Here is a 17,311-nt window from a genome sequence, read left to right on the forward strand (position 1 = left end):
TTGACCCAAAAATACCTTCAACACAATTCCATCTTCTTAATGTCTAAATATGACAGAATCAAACATGCAAATAAAGGACGCGTGTGTGGGGTGATGGTATTTAATTTGACTGTTTGAGCCTCGACATGTGCATTTGTGCACAATTGTGATCCTGAAAGTTTCTCAATCTGCAAATTGTCTTGTACACAACAACTCTAAATTGATTATAAATTATGTTATATGGTTGCTTATTTAGAGTCTGACTTGAATAAACTTAAGTGGAATGTGCTTTTCACTCTGCAATTGAATGTGCTATCGTTTTAATAGATTACTTATACTCTGTTGCCTCTTGCATGATTTTTTAAACGTGGTGATAGTGAGCAACCACGACAGCTTATATACATGATGTTGAAACTGAATTAATTGGTTAATCGATGTAGAGAAATAAAATAATAATAATAATAATAATTTGGTGATGTCTCTCATATGGTCCCCAAACTTTTCAAGAATTTCACAAGACATGCTTGAGCTTCATTAAAATGAGATAAACATATGTAGTTGCAATTATAAAGTAAAAGAATTAATTTTCTTGCCATTTTTTAGATATGATCCACTGCTTTCATCCTCTTAACTTATTTTCTTTTGGTAGAAGATCACAGTTTAACTCAAAAACTCTCTAATTGACCACCCTGCAGTCCTTCCTAACCTCTTGCCCACCATTAATGCTGCTCATTTTGATCATGGACGTCACAAAAGCCTTGAAGAAAGCATCTTGTGAGGTGGCAAACTCAGAAACAAGATCCTTGGTCTTTGGGGTATCAAGAAGAGCTTGATCAGAAGAAAATATGCCCTTCCTTTGGAGGATCAGCTTGTAATATGCATTATCAAAAGTAGTAGAAGAAGTGTCCAAGGTGGTGCCTGCATTCTTTTCCTGGTTTTTTAGTGGACAAATGGATTTTAGTTTTTTTGCAAATGTTGGATTTAATGAAGGGTCCATGTCATGTGTAGCATCAAAATTATGGACTCTGTTCCGGAAGGAAGAGCAGTGAGAGAAACCTAAAGTGTGTCCTCCTACATATATGTCAAAAGAGACACATCACTAGAAAGTAGAAACCCTTCTGTGGTATACATTGAAATAAGAAATGGTTAAGATTAGGCCTTCAAAATTGCTTACCTGATAGAGCTACCAAGTCTTCCATTGAAAGACCTCTTTGAGAGAAGCTCTTCTGTAATTGTGATATGTTGAAGGTTGGTGCTGGTAATTGTATGGTTTCACTGGCCTTAGATTTTCTTCCATCTTTTCTTCCTTTAGGAACATCCCAAACAGGACCTCCAGACTGTAAAATTGCATACACATAAACCATGGTTGTATATGTCAAAGCTCAAGAATATTTCTTTAGGATCAATGTGATGATAAATTTGTTGTTAATTAGTTTTGTAATTTTTTACCAGAAAAACTGCATCCCTTGCTGCTAGAGCTAGGATATCAGCACAAGAGACCACACCAGGGCATGCAGCTTCTACTGCTTTCTTTGCATTATCAATGACGTGGAATGCATGCAAAGAAATATTTGGTGGTCCATCTTTTTCTGCTTTGTTGCTTCCTTTTGAGTTTAGCAGTACAGAGGCATCACATCCCTTCAAAAATGAAAAAAGAAACAGGTATGTTACAATGTATATGTTGAAATTATAGGGACTTAGGCATAGAAGGAGGAAAAAATGGAGAATAATAAATAATATTATATATTGATGTGTTACAATGTGATACAAAAGACAAAATATTAATCCCTATTTATACTTTGGATTCCTAAAATAACGAAACAAATCATGAGATATAAGGAAATAGAAAAATTTATCTTAAGAAATCCAAGATACTCTAAACTATATTAAGATATAATTTTAACATATGATATCATCTAGATATTCTAATGGTAGATAAAAAGTAATTACAAAAGAATGGCAGGTTCTTAGTAGCATTACCCGAATGAAGCAGTCATGGAAGTGCATTCTTAGAAGTGCTGCAGGAACAGTTTTGTCCACAGCATTGGCAGCCTTCACCGTCTTGGCAACAATGAACTCTACATCAGGGCATGTTTTTTCATAGTAGTTTAAGCTAAGTGAATTCCCTTTTGAAACTACAGAAAACATGAGCATTAAATTCAATAACGCAACCATGAAAGCCATGCCAATTAAGACTAGTTGATGATTTTTAGCTTTTAGTTGTGGGAATCAAAGATTAGTAATATGGGTTTTTATAGAGAGAAAAAGAGATTAGTTATTGATTGGTGACAGGAGTGGCCCCAGATGATCAATTTGCTAAGTAGGATTGTCAATGAAGTAATGTTAAAGCTTTGTCATTACCAAATGACAACTCACTTTATTCTTAGTAGACTGAAGGTTCAAGAGTATGGTAGTTTTCAGTGGCTTCTCTTGATATAATGGTGGCGCTGAGGTTTGTAACTATATCTTATGTAGATTATTCAAATCCATCACCACTAGAACAATCTTAATGACTTAATTTGCATATTACTCTTGAATCAAAAGGTTAATTAATACCAAATGTTGGTAGCTCAGTTGACACATAGTAATTGAGCACGTGGGAGTGAAAGTATGTGTTTGATCCTCTCCAGTATCATTTTTAGGAGGAGTTTAAAGCCTTAATCCTGAACTCACCCAGAACTCAGGATTATTCCATATAGGGAACATATGAGATTATCAGGGGAGACTCCAAATAAAAAGTTAATTAATTACATAATTAAGCTAAATCAAGTCAAAAACTACAATTTCATGGTCTTCATGAATGGCAACAACTGGTTGGTTAATAATGTCACGCCCCATGAATTATTGGAGCATGACACATCGTTATGCTATACCTTACTTTCTGGTACTTGTCTAACGTGAGGAATGAAAAGTTTGATGTTACTGTGAGCACTTTTCTGTGACCAAACAATTTGATATTACAGTTCAGGTTTTGGTCTTAAATGGGCCATAGCAAGGTCAGATCAGAATTCGGAACTAAACAAATCAACCATTAGATATATCTTCCCTTGGTTTTACTAGCAAGGTTAGCCAAACTTCAATTATGAAGAAGGAATCTGAGGTGGTTATGGTTGAGCCATCCTAGTTGTTACTTTTTGCTACCAAAACTTGCATTGCAAGCTTTCTGACTTTGTTAGTTGTGATGATAGCGAGGTCTTTACAAAGCTATATATTATTGGAGCCTCCCTGTTAATGTGGTTCAGGGTTTTAAATTGAAATTGCGGTAGCAATGCAGGCTAATGTAGTCCACAATTTTAAACCCTTAGGTGGATTATAGTTCAAAGGGAGCTACTTTTAGAGACACTGTGGCCGATTCAGAAAATTAATGAAAGGTGGACACTTAATAAGTTCAAGTACATATAAATTTGAATTTGGTCTGAAATGCGACTTGCGAGCAGCTACCGGCTGGCTGGGTCTGGTTGAGATCTAGATCTGGACGGATTGCGACTCAACTAGACCCATGATGGACAAAGAAGCAAATATTCCAACTTCTAATAACGAAGATTAAAGGTTTGAGAGGAGATGAATCAGTATCTAAATGCAAATGATGGGTCTGGAATATAGCTCTCTCTCTCTCTCTCTGCTGTTAGGTTTGGATAATGAAGATGATGGAGAAAAAAAACTCACGGGAAAATAAAAAAAAATAGAAGGAGGGAAATTAAAAGGGTAAGATATCGTAACAACCAACTAGGGTTATTACCCATCAATTTCACCGTTAGATCGATTATGTTGATCCAACGGTTATATTTATTTCTATCTTTGTATGGTTATAATCCTCATATTTAATGTAAAAGTATTAAATATGGAAAATCATAACCATACAAAGGTAAAAATAAATATAAAGTATTAAATATGAGGAATTATAACCATACAAAGATGAAAATAAATATGACTGCTGGATCAACATAATCGATCTAACGGTGAAATTGATTGGTAGTAATATTGGTAGTAACCCTAATTGGTTGTTACAATATCCTACCCCAAAATTAAATTGGAAAAACTTGAATTTTAAGAGAAATATATTTTTGTATTTTTGCATCATATTTTAAGGGTGGGCACTTGCCCCCCTTCTCCTTAACCTAGATCCGCCTCTACTTAGAAACATAATAAAAAAACCCCAAGATTGGTTCGAGTGGCAATATGAGCTACTAGGATGGGCTTAAGGGAGTGTTTGGTAGAAAAGAATTTTTTTTTACCAGAGAATAACGATTTTCGAGAATATGGTGGAAACGTAAATTTTTCGGGAATATTATCAAAAAGCTGTTTGGTAGGCCAAAGTATTATTGAAATTTTTTGTCAGATTTTTCACATATAATTTTCCATTTTTCTGGGACAGTGGGAATGGTATTTTTATTTACATTTTACACACAAAATAAAATTTTGGGAAAATCACATTCTTGGATAAATTTTCAAAAATCTTCTATCAAATGTGTATAAATTGAATTACCACTCTCATTTTCCTGTAAATCTAAAAAAAAAAAAACCTCTATCAAATACCCCTCCCCCTCCCCTAATATACAAATGAGCAAGAGGACATCCTCACCCATATATGGGATATCAGGGGTAGGGGTGTGCAAAAAAACTGGTTCATTTGTCATGCCCTTGATCCTACCTTGACCTGACCCATAAATACCTATATTTTTTGAACTGGTTTAAATACTGACCCACTTTTATTTGGGTCAGTTTTAGACTTGACTTGTTTTAATATTTACCCATTGACCCAAAACTTGACCCATATCCATTATGTGAAAAAAAAGAAAAAAAATCACAATTACATTAAAAGAAAAGTTTTAACGTAGAAAAATTATGTCAAAATTTTTTACGAAAAATATTTCCATAAAAAAGTTTTGCAAATTTTTTTGATGAAATCTATTTTCATCAAAATTTGTGACTGAAAATATTTCTGTAAAAAAATTTGACGGAATTGTTTTTTGTCAAATTTTTTTACGGAATCTAAATTTCGTCAAAATATTTCAAAAAAAAAATATATTCATAAAAAATTTCGACAAAACATATTTCCATCGAAATTTTTTGACGGAAAAAAATTTCATCAAAATTCTTTACAGATTCAAATTTCGGCGAAAGTTTTCGACGGAAACATTTTCATTAAATTTTTTGACAAAAAAAAGTTTTGTCGAAATTTTTAGCGAAACACATTTCTATCGAAAATTTGCGACTAAATATTTTCGTCAAGTTTTTTGATAAAAAATATTTCCATCAAAATTTTCAACGGAACGCATTTCTGTAAAAAAAATTCAAAAAAAATTTTGACAAAAAATATTTCGATAAAAATTTTGACGGAAAAAATATTCTGTCAAAATTCTTTAGAGAATCTAAATTTCGTCGAAAGTTTCGAATGAAACATTTCCCTCAAAACAATTTCCATCGAAACTTGCGACGAAACACATTTCCGTAAAAAAAATTTGACGGAAAAAAATTTCAGCAAAATTCTTTATAGATTTCAAATTTCGGCGAAAGTTTTCGATGGAAAAATTTTCATTACACTTTTTGACAAAAAACAATTTCGTCAAAATTTTTAGCGAAAGACATTTCCATCGAAAATTTTCAACTAAATATTTTCGTCAAGTTTTTTGATAAAAAATATTTTGCATCCAAATTTTCAAAGTTACACTTTTTTGTAAAAAAAAATTCGTAAAATTTTTTGACATAAAATATTTCGATAAAATATTTTGACGAAAAAAATATTCTGTCAAAATTCTTTAGAGAATCTAAATTTCGTCGAAAGTTTTGGATGAAACATTTCCCTCGAAACAATTTTCGTCAGAACACATTCCTATCGAAATTTTGAACGAAAAACATTCCGTCAAAATTTTTGACAAAATTCTTTTTTCGTTTAAAACATTTGATGGAAGAAATTATTTTCGTCAAAACTTTTGACGGAAACTAAATTTCGATAAAAAAAATTTTTTTGTAAAAATCTTCATTAGAGAAAAAATTTCGTCCCTTTTCGACAAAAAGTATGCCGACGAAAAAATAATTTTGTGACGAAATTTTTGTCGTTTGCGACGTAGAAATTTCGACTAAATTTTGTGAGGAAACCAAGTCAAAAACGGGACAGGTCAGATCCGACCCGGTTCTGAACTAGTTCAGCAAAATCCAAACCAAGTCAGACCTGACTTAGATCAAATTAAAGCGGGTCGGGTCAAAATACCTGACCTATAAAAACTAAGTTGGGTCGAGTCGGACAAAAACCTGACCCGACCTGCTCCATGCACAGCTCTGATCAGCGACTAGATTTGCTCTGAAAGAATAATCAGGGTCATGAAATTTTTAAAAAATTTATAATAAAATAGTAACCGAAAAGGGAAAAAAAGACAAAGGAAATGTCACAAAAAAAAAAAAAAAAAGACAAAGAAAACATATTGCTTTCTTTTGCGTCTCGTGGTTGTACAACAGCAAATAACGTAATGTGAAGACTTTCTTTTTGTGGGAAATTAGAGATAAAGCGTTATTGAGCGAGTAAAGATAGTTATAATTATGTAATTAAGATGGAAATTGAAATCATGCACCTTTTGGTTGTAAATACTTATGTCAACAGGAATCCTTGGATATTTGAGGCTATGAATTTTCCGGCTTATATTGGTGTAATCAGTGATGAACCCAGGATTTTTTTTATAATAGGGGATAAATATAAAATTTTAAAATTATAAATATTATAAGATTAATAGGAGATACTAACTATTATAAATATTTTTTAGGGAGAGATTAACTATTAGTACTAATAGACTATTATTATTAAAAAACATTATTTTATACATAAAATAATTAAAAATATTAAAATTTAGAGTAGGGGCGAAACATCACCCCACTCCTACTAAAATTTTCTAAAAACATAAGGACCTCATTGATTGTGTTTTGTTTTTTTTGTTCTTAAAACTGTTTTGTAGAATAATTATGAAAATAATTGTTTTCTGTGTTTTTTTTTATTTTGAAAGCTAAAAACCAAAAGAAAAAACAAAAATAACTCAGACATGTTCTCTAAATTTGATTCTAAAAACAAAAACAAAAATAGTTACAATTTTTAAAAAAATTTATAAAACAGGTCTTATCAAACGAGTTTTTTTATTTTTTTTTTCCGAAAACTAAAAAACTATTTTTAAAAACAGTAATCAAACAAAGCCTAAGTTTCTTATTATGAGATCTTTCCCAAAAGGTGTTTCTCTTTAAGCCATTCCGGGCAAAAAAGTGAGCAATTATTATCTGTTGGCTTAAAAATGCGGTAATTGTCTAGTGAGATAAGGTATTATGTCGATTTTTTTTAAGGAATCTATTTATCTCATGTTGCATGAGATAACAGAGATAAAATAGTGAGGTCTACTAGTTTTTTAAAAAAAGAAAAAATAGTGAACCCCACTATCTTGTTTATGTTGCATGAGATAATTATCTCATGCAACATGAGATAGTTATCTCCCTTTTTTTTATATCTATTTTTTGTATGTTTATTTTTTACTTACGCATCTTTAATATGGTTAGATTAGAAGAATCTCAATTAATTTTCACTTTTTCTCTCTCCTCTTAAGATTCTGATTAATGGTATTGAAAAGTAATAGGTAAATTAGACATGAAAAAGCTATCTTGTGTGTAATTAAAAAGTGTAACAATATATCATTCTTGTATTTTAGTTGATAATATTAATGTTTTGGGAGGAATAGATTATTCTACTCATATTTTTTCATGCTTTCCTTGCCTATTTTTTTTAAAGTAGGTAGATTAATCTATACCTTTTCTTTAATACTGTTAAATTACAATCTGTACAAACTTTGGAAGGAGAGAGAAATTATGAAGTTCAGTTGAAATTGTGATTTAATAATATTGAGAGGAAATATTCTTTTTGATTTTCAGCAAATTCCACGATACTTAGTTTAGTCCCTAGCAAATAAAAAGACTATTCGTAGTCTTTAAGAAATTCAAAATGGACCCATTTAGTTGAAATCGTGGTCTCTCATAAATTCAAAAAAGATCCACGTTAGTCCTTCAAGAGAACTAAAATGGGTCTATTTTGAATTTCTTAAGGACCACGGATAGTCTTTTTATTTACTAAAGACTAAAGCGGACATCATAATATTTAAAAAAAATAGATAAGGTAACTAGGTAAAAAAAGAAGAAGATGAAGAAATAAAGTATAATATTCTATCCCTAATATTTTATGGAATAAGAAACTTTATCCTCGTGGTTTCACACTTTTTCAATCTACACTCTGTACTCTGTTGTTTTGTCAATTACTAAACCCTCCTTCAACTTTGATTAATCACGAAAGTGGTAGCTTTGTGTTAATAGGGTGATTGATCCTATGCTATGCAGATTTGAGGGTAACCTTCTTTCTTTTACTTTTATCCCTATAAAAAGAGAAACAATGGAGATTTAAGGGTAACCTGCTGCTTCTTGGATCAAAAGTTTCTATATCTTTCAAAAGCTCATTTCCATCAACTTGTCCCATTCCAAAACCTGTGTTGTCTTCTGCTTCTTTCGTTTTGCAGGAAGATCTTTCAAGGAAACTGCCGAGGATAAGTAATCTCCTAGCTTCCTAAGGAGGAGCATGGTGTTCAATTCCTTTTTTTTCAAGTACAATTCCTTTTCTTTTTTTTTGTTTTTTTGCCCAAGTCAATGTGGAGAAATTTTTCAAGTATTATACTGATGTTCAATTACTTAACAATTTCGTATTTTTATTTGTAATTACTGATTATTGAAATAATTAGACTGAAAAATGAAAATAGCATTCCCTAACTAGCTAGTGCTACAAAATTATGAAGTATCTTCTTTCAAGTTCCTGCTATTTATATAATAGGACAACAGTCTTGGTTTCCGGGCCATTACAACAGTAATTCTAGCCCATTATAATGGGTCAAAACCTTAACTATTGTTAATCTATTACCCCTTTAAAATCTTATTTTTTTTTTAAGTCATTTGACATGTTATTAAGATTACAAGTTTGAAAATAGACTTTGCAAAATATTGTCCATATTTTAAAGGGTAATAGTTTTCTCATGTAGTAGGAGATAATAATTATCTCCTACTGACTCATTTATATAAGTGGGGTCCACTTTCAAGGGAAGAGAAAAAAAAGTAAAGTAGGATTCATCTTGAACTTGTGTGTAGGAGATAAGTTTTTTCTTATGTAACGTAAGAATAATAAATCCCTATTTTAAAATATTAACTACAACACCAAAAAACTTAAGCCAAATGAGGATTTGCTTTAGAAGCGTAAGGCCAAAAAAATGGATAAAGTGATGCCAATCAACTGCCATATAACGTATAATGTAAGAATGGAAATTTCTATAGTTTACAAACTATGCAGGGCACATTATATACAAGCCCATGATCAAATTAATGTTATTAAGACTAAAAAATAAACAAATAAATCAGGAAGCAACAATGCTTCTCGTGTGCTCAACTACACTAAAAAGCCTATTAATTTGATTAATACAAGATGGAATGGACAGAGGAATGCTCAAAAAATTGCTAAAAGTGTAAAAAAGACCACCATAAATGCAAAAGAAGGTTTCATCCTAAATGAGCTATTAGGTGAAAGCCTCCCAGAATTTTGTGATGGGTCTGTAGCCACAGGATTCACAGCACTGGCAGGAGAAACAGCAGGAGAGCGCGATGGTTTATTGGAGACCACGTCAGCATAACCTGAGAAGACCATATATTTCGTTGTTTAACAACAATCAATGAAGAAGAAAAATAAAGCATGCTAAGTTATAAGCTTGAAGAGGTTAAATATACTCACAATTAGATTCCTTCCAACCAAGATTCATGTTGTCACGATCAAAGACTATATTGTAACCAGTCATGAAATTTTCTGCATGAAGAGAAATATAATAAATGTGGCAAGTTTGAACCAATGTCATACATGATTTTTTCATAAGGAATGATTTATGATTTTAGATGAATATTGATTTATGTTGCAGTTGTAGCACCTATGTTAATAAAAGGCATAAGTTGACAAAATAGTTTCCAAAAGGACACTATAATTGATAATTCTGAATGCAAAACTTTTATATACATATGTTTTGTCAAGAAAAATTTCTTCTTTTAAAATACTCACGTCCAATGATATTAATGTTGTCACTTTTCTGGATTCCCAAACAAGTAAGATTTCCTTCAACCTGGATATCACAAAATGAATTTGAGATTTAGAAGGTTGAGAATCAATTGATATCATAAAATCAGATGTTCAACCTTATGCTCTCACCGCACTAGAAACTAGTACTGTTGGATCCATGACATAATAATCATCTCCACCTTTCATAGTTAGATTCAAGGGAACTTCAATTGTTTGATTTGAACTGCAGGTAAAGTGGAAATCAGAACATGATTGTCTAAACACAAAAATAAGTTGGGGGTTTCTCTCAAGCCATTATCACCTTATAATGTCATAACAGTATTCAAAGGGAATATTAGAATCAGATGGTTGAGATGAATGCCGATTTGCTTTGATTAGTGAATTGAACTGCAGAAACAATGGAAAATTTTTAACAACTCATATGACATGGAACTCACAATCCCATCTTAAAAAAATACTATGTCGATTAGTTACCTTCTCCGCAATTTGTGTATAAGCCGGGTCGCTTAGGTATGTAAACGATGTACCAGAGTCAAAAATTGCATCAAACTCAAGATCAGCAACATTTCCTCCCACAATAATTTGGGTAATGGTGATGTTATAAGTTGGACTGGCAAGAAGAATCCATGATTAAATAAGCACTAGTAAAGTTAGACACAAGATTTTTTGTTTCTAGTTTCTGTTGCATATTTTAGAGTGCAAGCATATACAACTGTTGTGTAATTTAAACACAAGATGTTATAATGTTGAAAGAGGAATGATAGATAATATACACTTACTGCAATGCCCCGAGGTTGAATGGTGTTTTTCCTTGGTCCAAGCTGCCACTATCCCCAAAGGTGATTCTTCCAGAACCATCAGATCCAAAACACATTGAAAAAGAATTTGAAATAAGCCCTTGTTTGGCTAGGACGCTAGGAACAGATATATCATCCATACCAAGTCCAATTAGACCATTTGGAGCTGCCCCATTTAGAAACAAACCAGTCTGAACTTGGCCACAACTGTATCAAATACCGTAAATCGATGTTAAGAAGATCCAATCCAAAGGTTGTTAATAGCAAGAAAATGAGAAATGCAAAAAACAAAATAGTTAGTTACAGAAAGCAGTTTCAAAGAAAGAGAATCAAAGATAAGCAATGATATTGAAATATTAGTTTAAGGATCAACTTGGAACAAGGAAATCTCCAGGTCATAAACCTGGCACAGGTTTCCTGGAAATCACTTGCAGTATATCCCTTCATAGTCCAACCTTCAAAGAAGCAGAGTGATGTGTTTTGGCCAAGAATGTATTGAGGCTTCAAATATATATATAGGGTCAAGAATATAAGCTACACACTCAATTTTAGCCGTGGATTCTATTTATATATAAAGATCCTGATTTATTAGACATGTGAGCCGTTAGGTGCAAACAAATCAATGATCAAGATTTAGTGTAAGACTTCTTATTCTTACACTGGTGTAAAAATAACCTATCCCATATATATATATATATATATATATATATATATATATATATATATATATATAGGCAGTAAAATTTCTAAGTCAGCTGTTGAGAATTTTACCCAATAGTAATTTGTATGTCAGAATCTTTTGCTTGATCATCATCTGTAATTAAGTGCAACACATCCTCTATCAAGAATCCAGCAGATGAAGTACCATTTGAAAGATAGTCAACTTGATATGGACAACTGCTGCCAGATGAGGGGCATTGTTTTTGTTTACATAAGCTGCTATTGCATAAAATATTTTTGCTTGTGGATGACCCATCAAGATCATAGATATTAAGATCAATTACCTGCCAAAGAAAAGTTTAGGAAAAGAAAGAGAGATTAGATCAGTTTTATATAAGATTGATAAAGTAACCACAGAAAAGGGAAAACTGAATCCATTTAACCAAGACTAACCATCAAGATACCCAACAATTAATTATGATGCAAATGATGTTTCATATAAGGTGTTCAGTTTTACAAAGGAAAAACTAGTGATACAAAAATAATGATAAATGATTAAAAGTAGAGTATGAATCTTAACCAGCAAATAGAAAATGTATACCTGTCCACTTTGTGTCTTTAAACCGCGCACACAACTGGTACAATTACATGGTAACCAAAACAAGTCACTGCCAGTATCCAGTGCCACCAGAAACAATAAAGGTGGTGTCCCAACCGAAACTTTGGCAAAATGCAAACTGAAATCCAAATAACGAGGGAAATTATACCACATACACACTATAGTAGTAAATTGCTAACAAAACTTATCATTAAACTTTAAAAAAGAGGGAGAAAAAAAAAACAAGAAGAAAGATGGGGTGGGGACAAATATGTGATCGGAATTTTCAAGCTTAATATGGTTTTCCAATGGATCACATCAACCTGCACTTTCTCATGTAAGAAACCAAACACAGGTATATTCTTCTATGGTCAAAATTTAACACATGTTTCTGATAAAAAAAAACTATAACCCCGAAAAGTTTTTTTTTTTTCCTTTAAAAAAAATAATCAGAGAAAATAAATAAAAGTAGAAAATTGACAAGTGGCTGAAGAATTTTCATACAATCCAAAGTCACCAATTTGATAAGTCTCGTTGCCGTCGGCGAAAGTCCGAGGCGTTTTCTGATCGCCGGCGAGTCGACGGCCTCGGAATATGCGATCTCTGTGAACCATAGCAGCATAGTATTCAGGACTTCCCTTATGGGGTAGTTCATCAATGCCCAGAATTCCCTTAACTGGATCCGAGAACCTGTGGTGGATGTTGAACCCGAATTTTCCAAAGCCATGGCAACTCTCTGAAGCTAAACTAAACACCACCAATCCCAACACCAGTGATGTTATACACAGAGAGCCATGGCCATGGTTAGAACTACTAGGCCAAGCCATGAGTTGAAGGAAGCTAGCTATGTAGTTAAAGTTATATGGGGTTGGAAAATTTCCCCGGCAGAGAAAATATGCAGCTGAGTTTTCCCGGATTTAATGGTATGCTCAATTTAACTGTTCGATAGAAAATGTGCATTACCAAGATGTGTATAAAGAATAAAAATGTATGTTTTTTTTTTTTTTTTGGTAGATAAAAGTTATGGTTTTTGGGTTATGATCATTTGACATAAAATGTTTTCGGACACGTAGAGAGAGGTGGTGTTATGATTTAAGAAAGGATATGTTTTTTTGAGGATTTTGGTTGTTGGTATTAGATTCAGGCATGATACATACACTATGGGGAAGATTCCACGCGTAAAATATGTGGGTCCCGCGATTGATGCATTCAATTTAATTTTATACTTTATTGTTATTTGGAGATTTTATTTTTTTAGTTCACCTTTAATTGGTTGATTAATTTAATGAAGGACGTAAGTTTGTTTAGCAGCGAAGCCAAAACATTTTTGCCTTTTCCCATTTCTGCTCCCATGTGCTTCTTGTTTCTACATCTATGCACCACCAAATTAATTTCATTTCTATTATCTGTCTTGCCTTGTTGAACTTGAACTATAGAACAACAATCCTATTTGAATCCTTTTCCTGCCCATACAATATTAATTTGTTATTGTGTGATGATCGTTGACATTCTTCAGTGGAAACAAAATTTAGTCTTAAAAGAAAATAATATTGTATTAGTTAACTTATTCATGTTATACTAACACCACATGAAATTTTTGTATTCGAGTTTATTCATATTCACATTTGTTTCCGGTTTGTGTTGATAAAAAATAACACCAAAAAGATTAACACATTTGTTTCCGGTTTGTGTTGATAAAAAATAACACCAAAAAGATTAATGCTTGCAAACAAAACATTGATTTGCATTAATTTTCTTTTAAATTATTCATAATTATTCATATCATGTTGTGTCAACTTATAAAATTAATAAGTCATGTTAGTGGATCATGTTCGTATCGAAAGATTTAACACAAATCTTTATACATATCGTGTTTGTGTCAGATCTTGATTAAATATGAATATAATTCACCTAGAAGAATTGCTAGTCTTTAGTCAACCCTTATACATAACTCAACTTTTATTTATTCTTACAAGTATGTAAGTATCACTTAATTGTTAAAAATTGAAAATTTCTATTTAATAAAAAATAAATAATATAAAAGGACCAAATGATTTTTCCTAAAGAAGAAATGAGGAATAGAATAAGGAAACTAATCGTGTAACGTAAACACAGGAATAATCTTAATGGGTATAAGAAAGGAGCATCAAAGGATGTGGTGATTGAAAGAATGGTGAAATGGAGGGGACAAAACTAGAAGAAAAATAAAGAATAGGGGTCAATAAGGGATGCAACTGCAAAGTAAGGGGGCGTTAGAGAGTTAAAATGGGTTCGGGTAAGGATGTTCACATTTCCATAATCTATAATCGGGGTTTTGCCTTTGGTATGACGTATGAGAATAACCTTTATTTACATAAGTTGTGTATTGAAATAAATTAATAATTAATATACTATTATTTTTGTATTTAAAATAATGATATTAATTAAGGAAAAGTTTATAGACCGCACGTAGTTTACTCTTTTATCACTTTATCTTTATGCTTTTTTCCTTATCAATTACTTCATGTGATTTTATTCTATCCAAGTCCACTTTTAACACTGTTAATAATTGAACTAACTTTTCCATTTTATCTTTATTTTACTTGTTAATTAATCTGATATAAAAAATTTAGACACCAGCGCTAAATAAGCGAAGTTTAAGTTTATTATAAAGACAATAAGAATAACAATATGTCTTGTCTTTTTCAAAGATTTCACGGAAAGAATATAACATTCCTAAAAAAAATCACAAAAAAGGTTATGTTTGAAAATTTGATAGTTAATATGATTTTCTTCATTTTGTCACATCTAGCTATAAACTGTCTTGTGTAAAAAAATTTCAAGCCCCTTTCCAACAATTATTGTTCTCCCATCTATTATTATGTATTGCTTTTTCTAGTTATAATCAAGTAAACTTTGCCATCATTTTTATTTTTAGGATTAGATTTTATTTTTGATAAACAAAATTTCAAACATAAAATAAGGATACAATGGATGAATTAATATAATTATTAACAATGTTAAAGATAGACTTGAATGGGAAAAAAAATCACAGAGGATAATTGATAAAAAGTATATAAGAATATAAGTAATAAAAGAATAAACCATAAATCTTTATGAACCTTGCACTATTAATTATTAACTAGTTTAATTTACCTAACTTAGTCTAGTAAATAAACATGATCATTTATCTTTGCTGGAATAAGAGCATAGGTGGCACTTGTCCATCAGTTATCACTTGCGTTGCTAGGTGGATTTTTAATTGAGAAATGGGTCAACTAAGTTCAGCCATGTGGCAGTACTAGTTAGGGGGTGTTAATTTGTGAAGCTGGTTTTCCCAAGTCTTTGCTTGCGGATGCATCATTTTATTTGATTTTTTCTTCATCTTCTTCTTTTTTTGTCTTTTCTTGTGATGCATGAATGAATCATGAAAACGACGGTGCGGTTGCCGAGTTGAGCCACCGCATTCTGCACTTAGAGACCTTCCAACCAAAATTATCAACCCCAAATATCTTATTTAGAAACATGACCGAAGTGAGAACCACCTGTTTACGCTATTGTTTAATAATTATGGAGTCATGGATAAGCTTTTTAAAGCATATCATGTGTTGATGAGGAAATATTTTCATACTTATATCTTTCAGTATTAAGTAATTATTTACTAAAAAAAAAAAAAAAAAACTTGCTTTCTTGTATTTACTCTATTCAGAATTTATTTTTTCCTATTTGTAATGAAAGTGTACTCATCCCCTACGTAGTCCTGAAAAATGCTAGTCCATTAGAATCTCTCCATTGGTAATATTTAAGAGCCTAATAAAAGTATTGAGTTAAATTCTTGTTTGTTCAGATTTAGTAGTAATTGTAATTACCATGCTTACAATGCAAGAATATTCCTCTTTTTCAAAAAATTTATAAAAACATTTTTATATTTTTTTTTAAAAAGTAAAAGTTATTTTATATTTAAATGTAAATATTTAGGGAGAGAAAGGATGATTCAGAAAATTTAAATTGTTTGAATAAGTAAGTAAAGATACATTTACTACTATCAATAATGATAGCTCAGTTGACGCATAGAAGTTAAACATGTGAGGATGACAGTAGGTATTCGATCTTTCCCAGTATTATCTTTAGGAGGAGTTTAAAACTTTAATCATGGATCCGCCTCGAATAAAATTGTCTTTTGTGGAGAATACATGTGATTTATTCAACAACAAAAATATATTTACCTATATAAAAAAAATACATTTTCAACACCACCAAATTTATGGATCAACCCATTAATGATTGTTCCCGTTTAATTAGTGATCAAGTTCAAGTTCCTAAAAATATAGTTGTGTTAAAATAGGGAGGAAAAGCTTAACTGCCAATATAGTGTCCACCTAGTTTGACTTTAACAAATTGAATAATTAATCAACCATAAAAAAAAAAATACATTTTCATTTAGTATCCTGTTTGTATAATTGAGTAATATGGTATTACAATAGAAAATATAATAGCACAATAGTTAATGTACATAAAAGAAAATAAGGAAATTATTCCATTCTTTTATATTTTTTACGTTTTCTTTAAGTTGGAGTGTGCATAAATTATATGTAACGAATTTGTTAGAAATATAACTAATTAAGTAAGGGTGCGCAAAATAACCAAAAAACTAAACAAACCATGAACCAAGTCAAACCGCCCTTAAAATAATCGGTTTTTAAAAATCAGTTCATGAACCGAACTAGTTTTTAAAGAACCAGTTCATGAACCGAACCGGTTTTTAGAACCAGTTTAAGAACCGAACCATTTTGAACCGAATCTGTTATTATGTATTTTCTAAATCATGTTGGTACCTGTTTGTTTGCTATTGGGCCAAAAAAAATATATCCTTCTGTTTTTTGGTAAGGCCCATATATTGATATCTGTTATATCACTGCATCACAAATACGCTGCCGTTTTTGGTTAAGTTGCAATTGTTGATAATATAATACCTATTTTCCCTTTAACGCTAAGCCTCATATTTTTTCAGGGATAACGTGGCATACATTTTTTCTGATTCCTTTAGTTTTTTCTCTCTCTCAGTTCATTCCTTTTCTCTGAACAAAAGGGGAAAGTTAGGGTTTGTATCAAAACCTGTGAGGACGATTTGAGTGTGAAAACTTGTGAATCTCATCTCAAGGCTGTTGAGAA

The 17,311-nt window shown here is 31.5% G+C and overlaps 2 protein-coding genes across 2 annotated transcripts; both read right to left on the minus strand.

Annotated features, from left to right (window-relative positions):
• Positions 1-655: 655 nt before the first annotated feature.
• LOC133318523 (peroxidase 64-like) lies at positions 656-2,190 on the minus strand. The gene is made up of 4 exons (XM_061520527.1): positions 1,960-2,190; positions 1,429-1,617; positions 1,154-1,316; positions 656-1,050 (listed from the first exon to the last, which is right to left on the minus strand). The coding sequence occupies exons 1-4, from the start codon at positions 2,161-2,163 to the stop codon at positions 656-658; spliced, it is 951 nt and encodes a 316-aa protein (XP_061376511.1). The 5' UTR covers positions 2,164-2,190.
• Positions 2,191-9,262: 7,072 nt separating this feature from the next.
• Positions 9,263-13,200, minus strand: LOC133318430 (aspartyl protease family protein 1-like). The gene is made up of 10 exons (XM_061520431.1): positions 12,665-13,200; positions 12,164-12,299; positions 11,674-11,906; positions 10,885-11,109; positions 10,580-10,715; positions 10,407-10,492; positions 10,235-10,328; positions 10,088-10,148; positions 9,770-9,841; positions 9,263-9,672 (listed from the first exon to the last, which is right to left on the minus strand). The coding sequence occupies exons 1-10, from the start codon at positions 12,985-12,987 to the stop codon at positions 9,488-9,490; spliced, it is 1,551 nt and encodes a 516-aa protein (XP_061376415.1). The 5' UTR covers positions 12,988-13,200; the 3' UTR covers positions 9,263-9,487.
• Between the last annotated feature and the right edge of the window lie 4,111 nt (positions 13,201-17,311).

The sequence above is a fragment of the Gastrolobium bilobum genome, unplaced genomic scaffold (assembly GCF_033153095.1).
Source record: "Gastrolobium bilobum isolate Gb01-03AN ecotype WA unplaced genomic scaffold, APGP_CSIRO_Gbil_v1 utg1554, whole genome shotgun sequence".
Lineage (NCBI taxonomy): Eukaryota > Viridiplantae > Streptophyta > Magnoliopsida > Fabales > Fabaceae > Gastrolobium > Gastrolobium bilobum.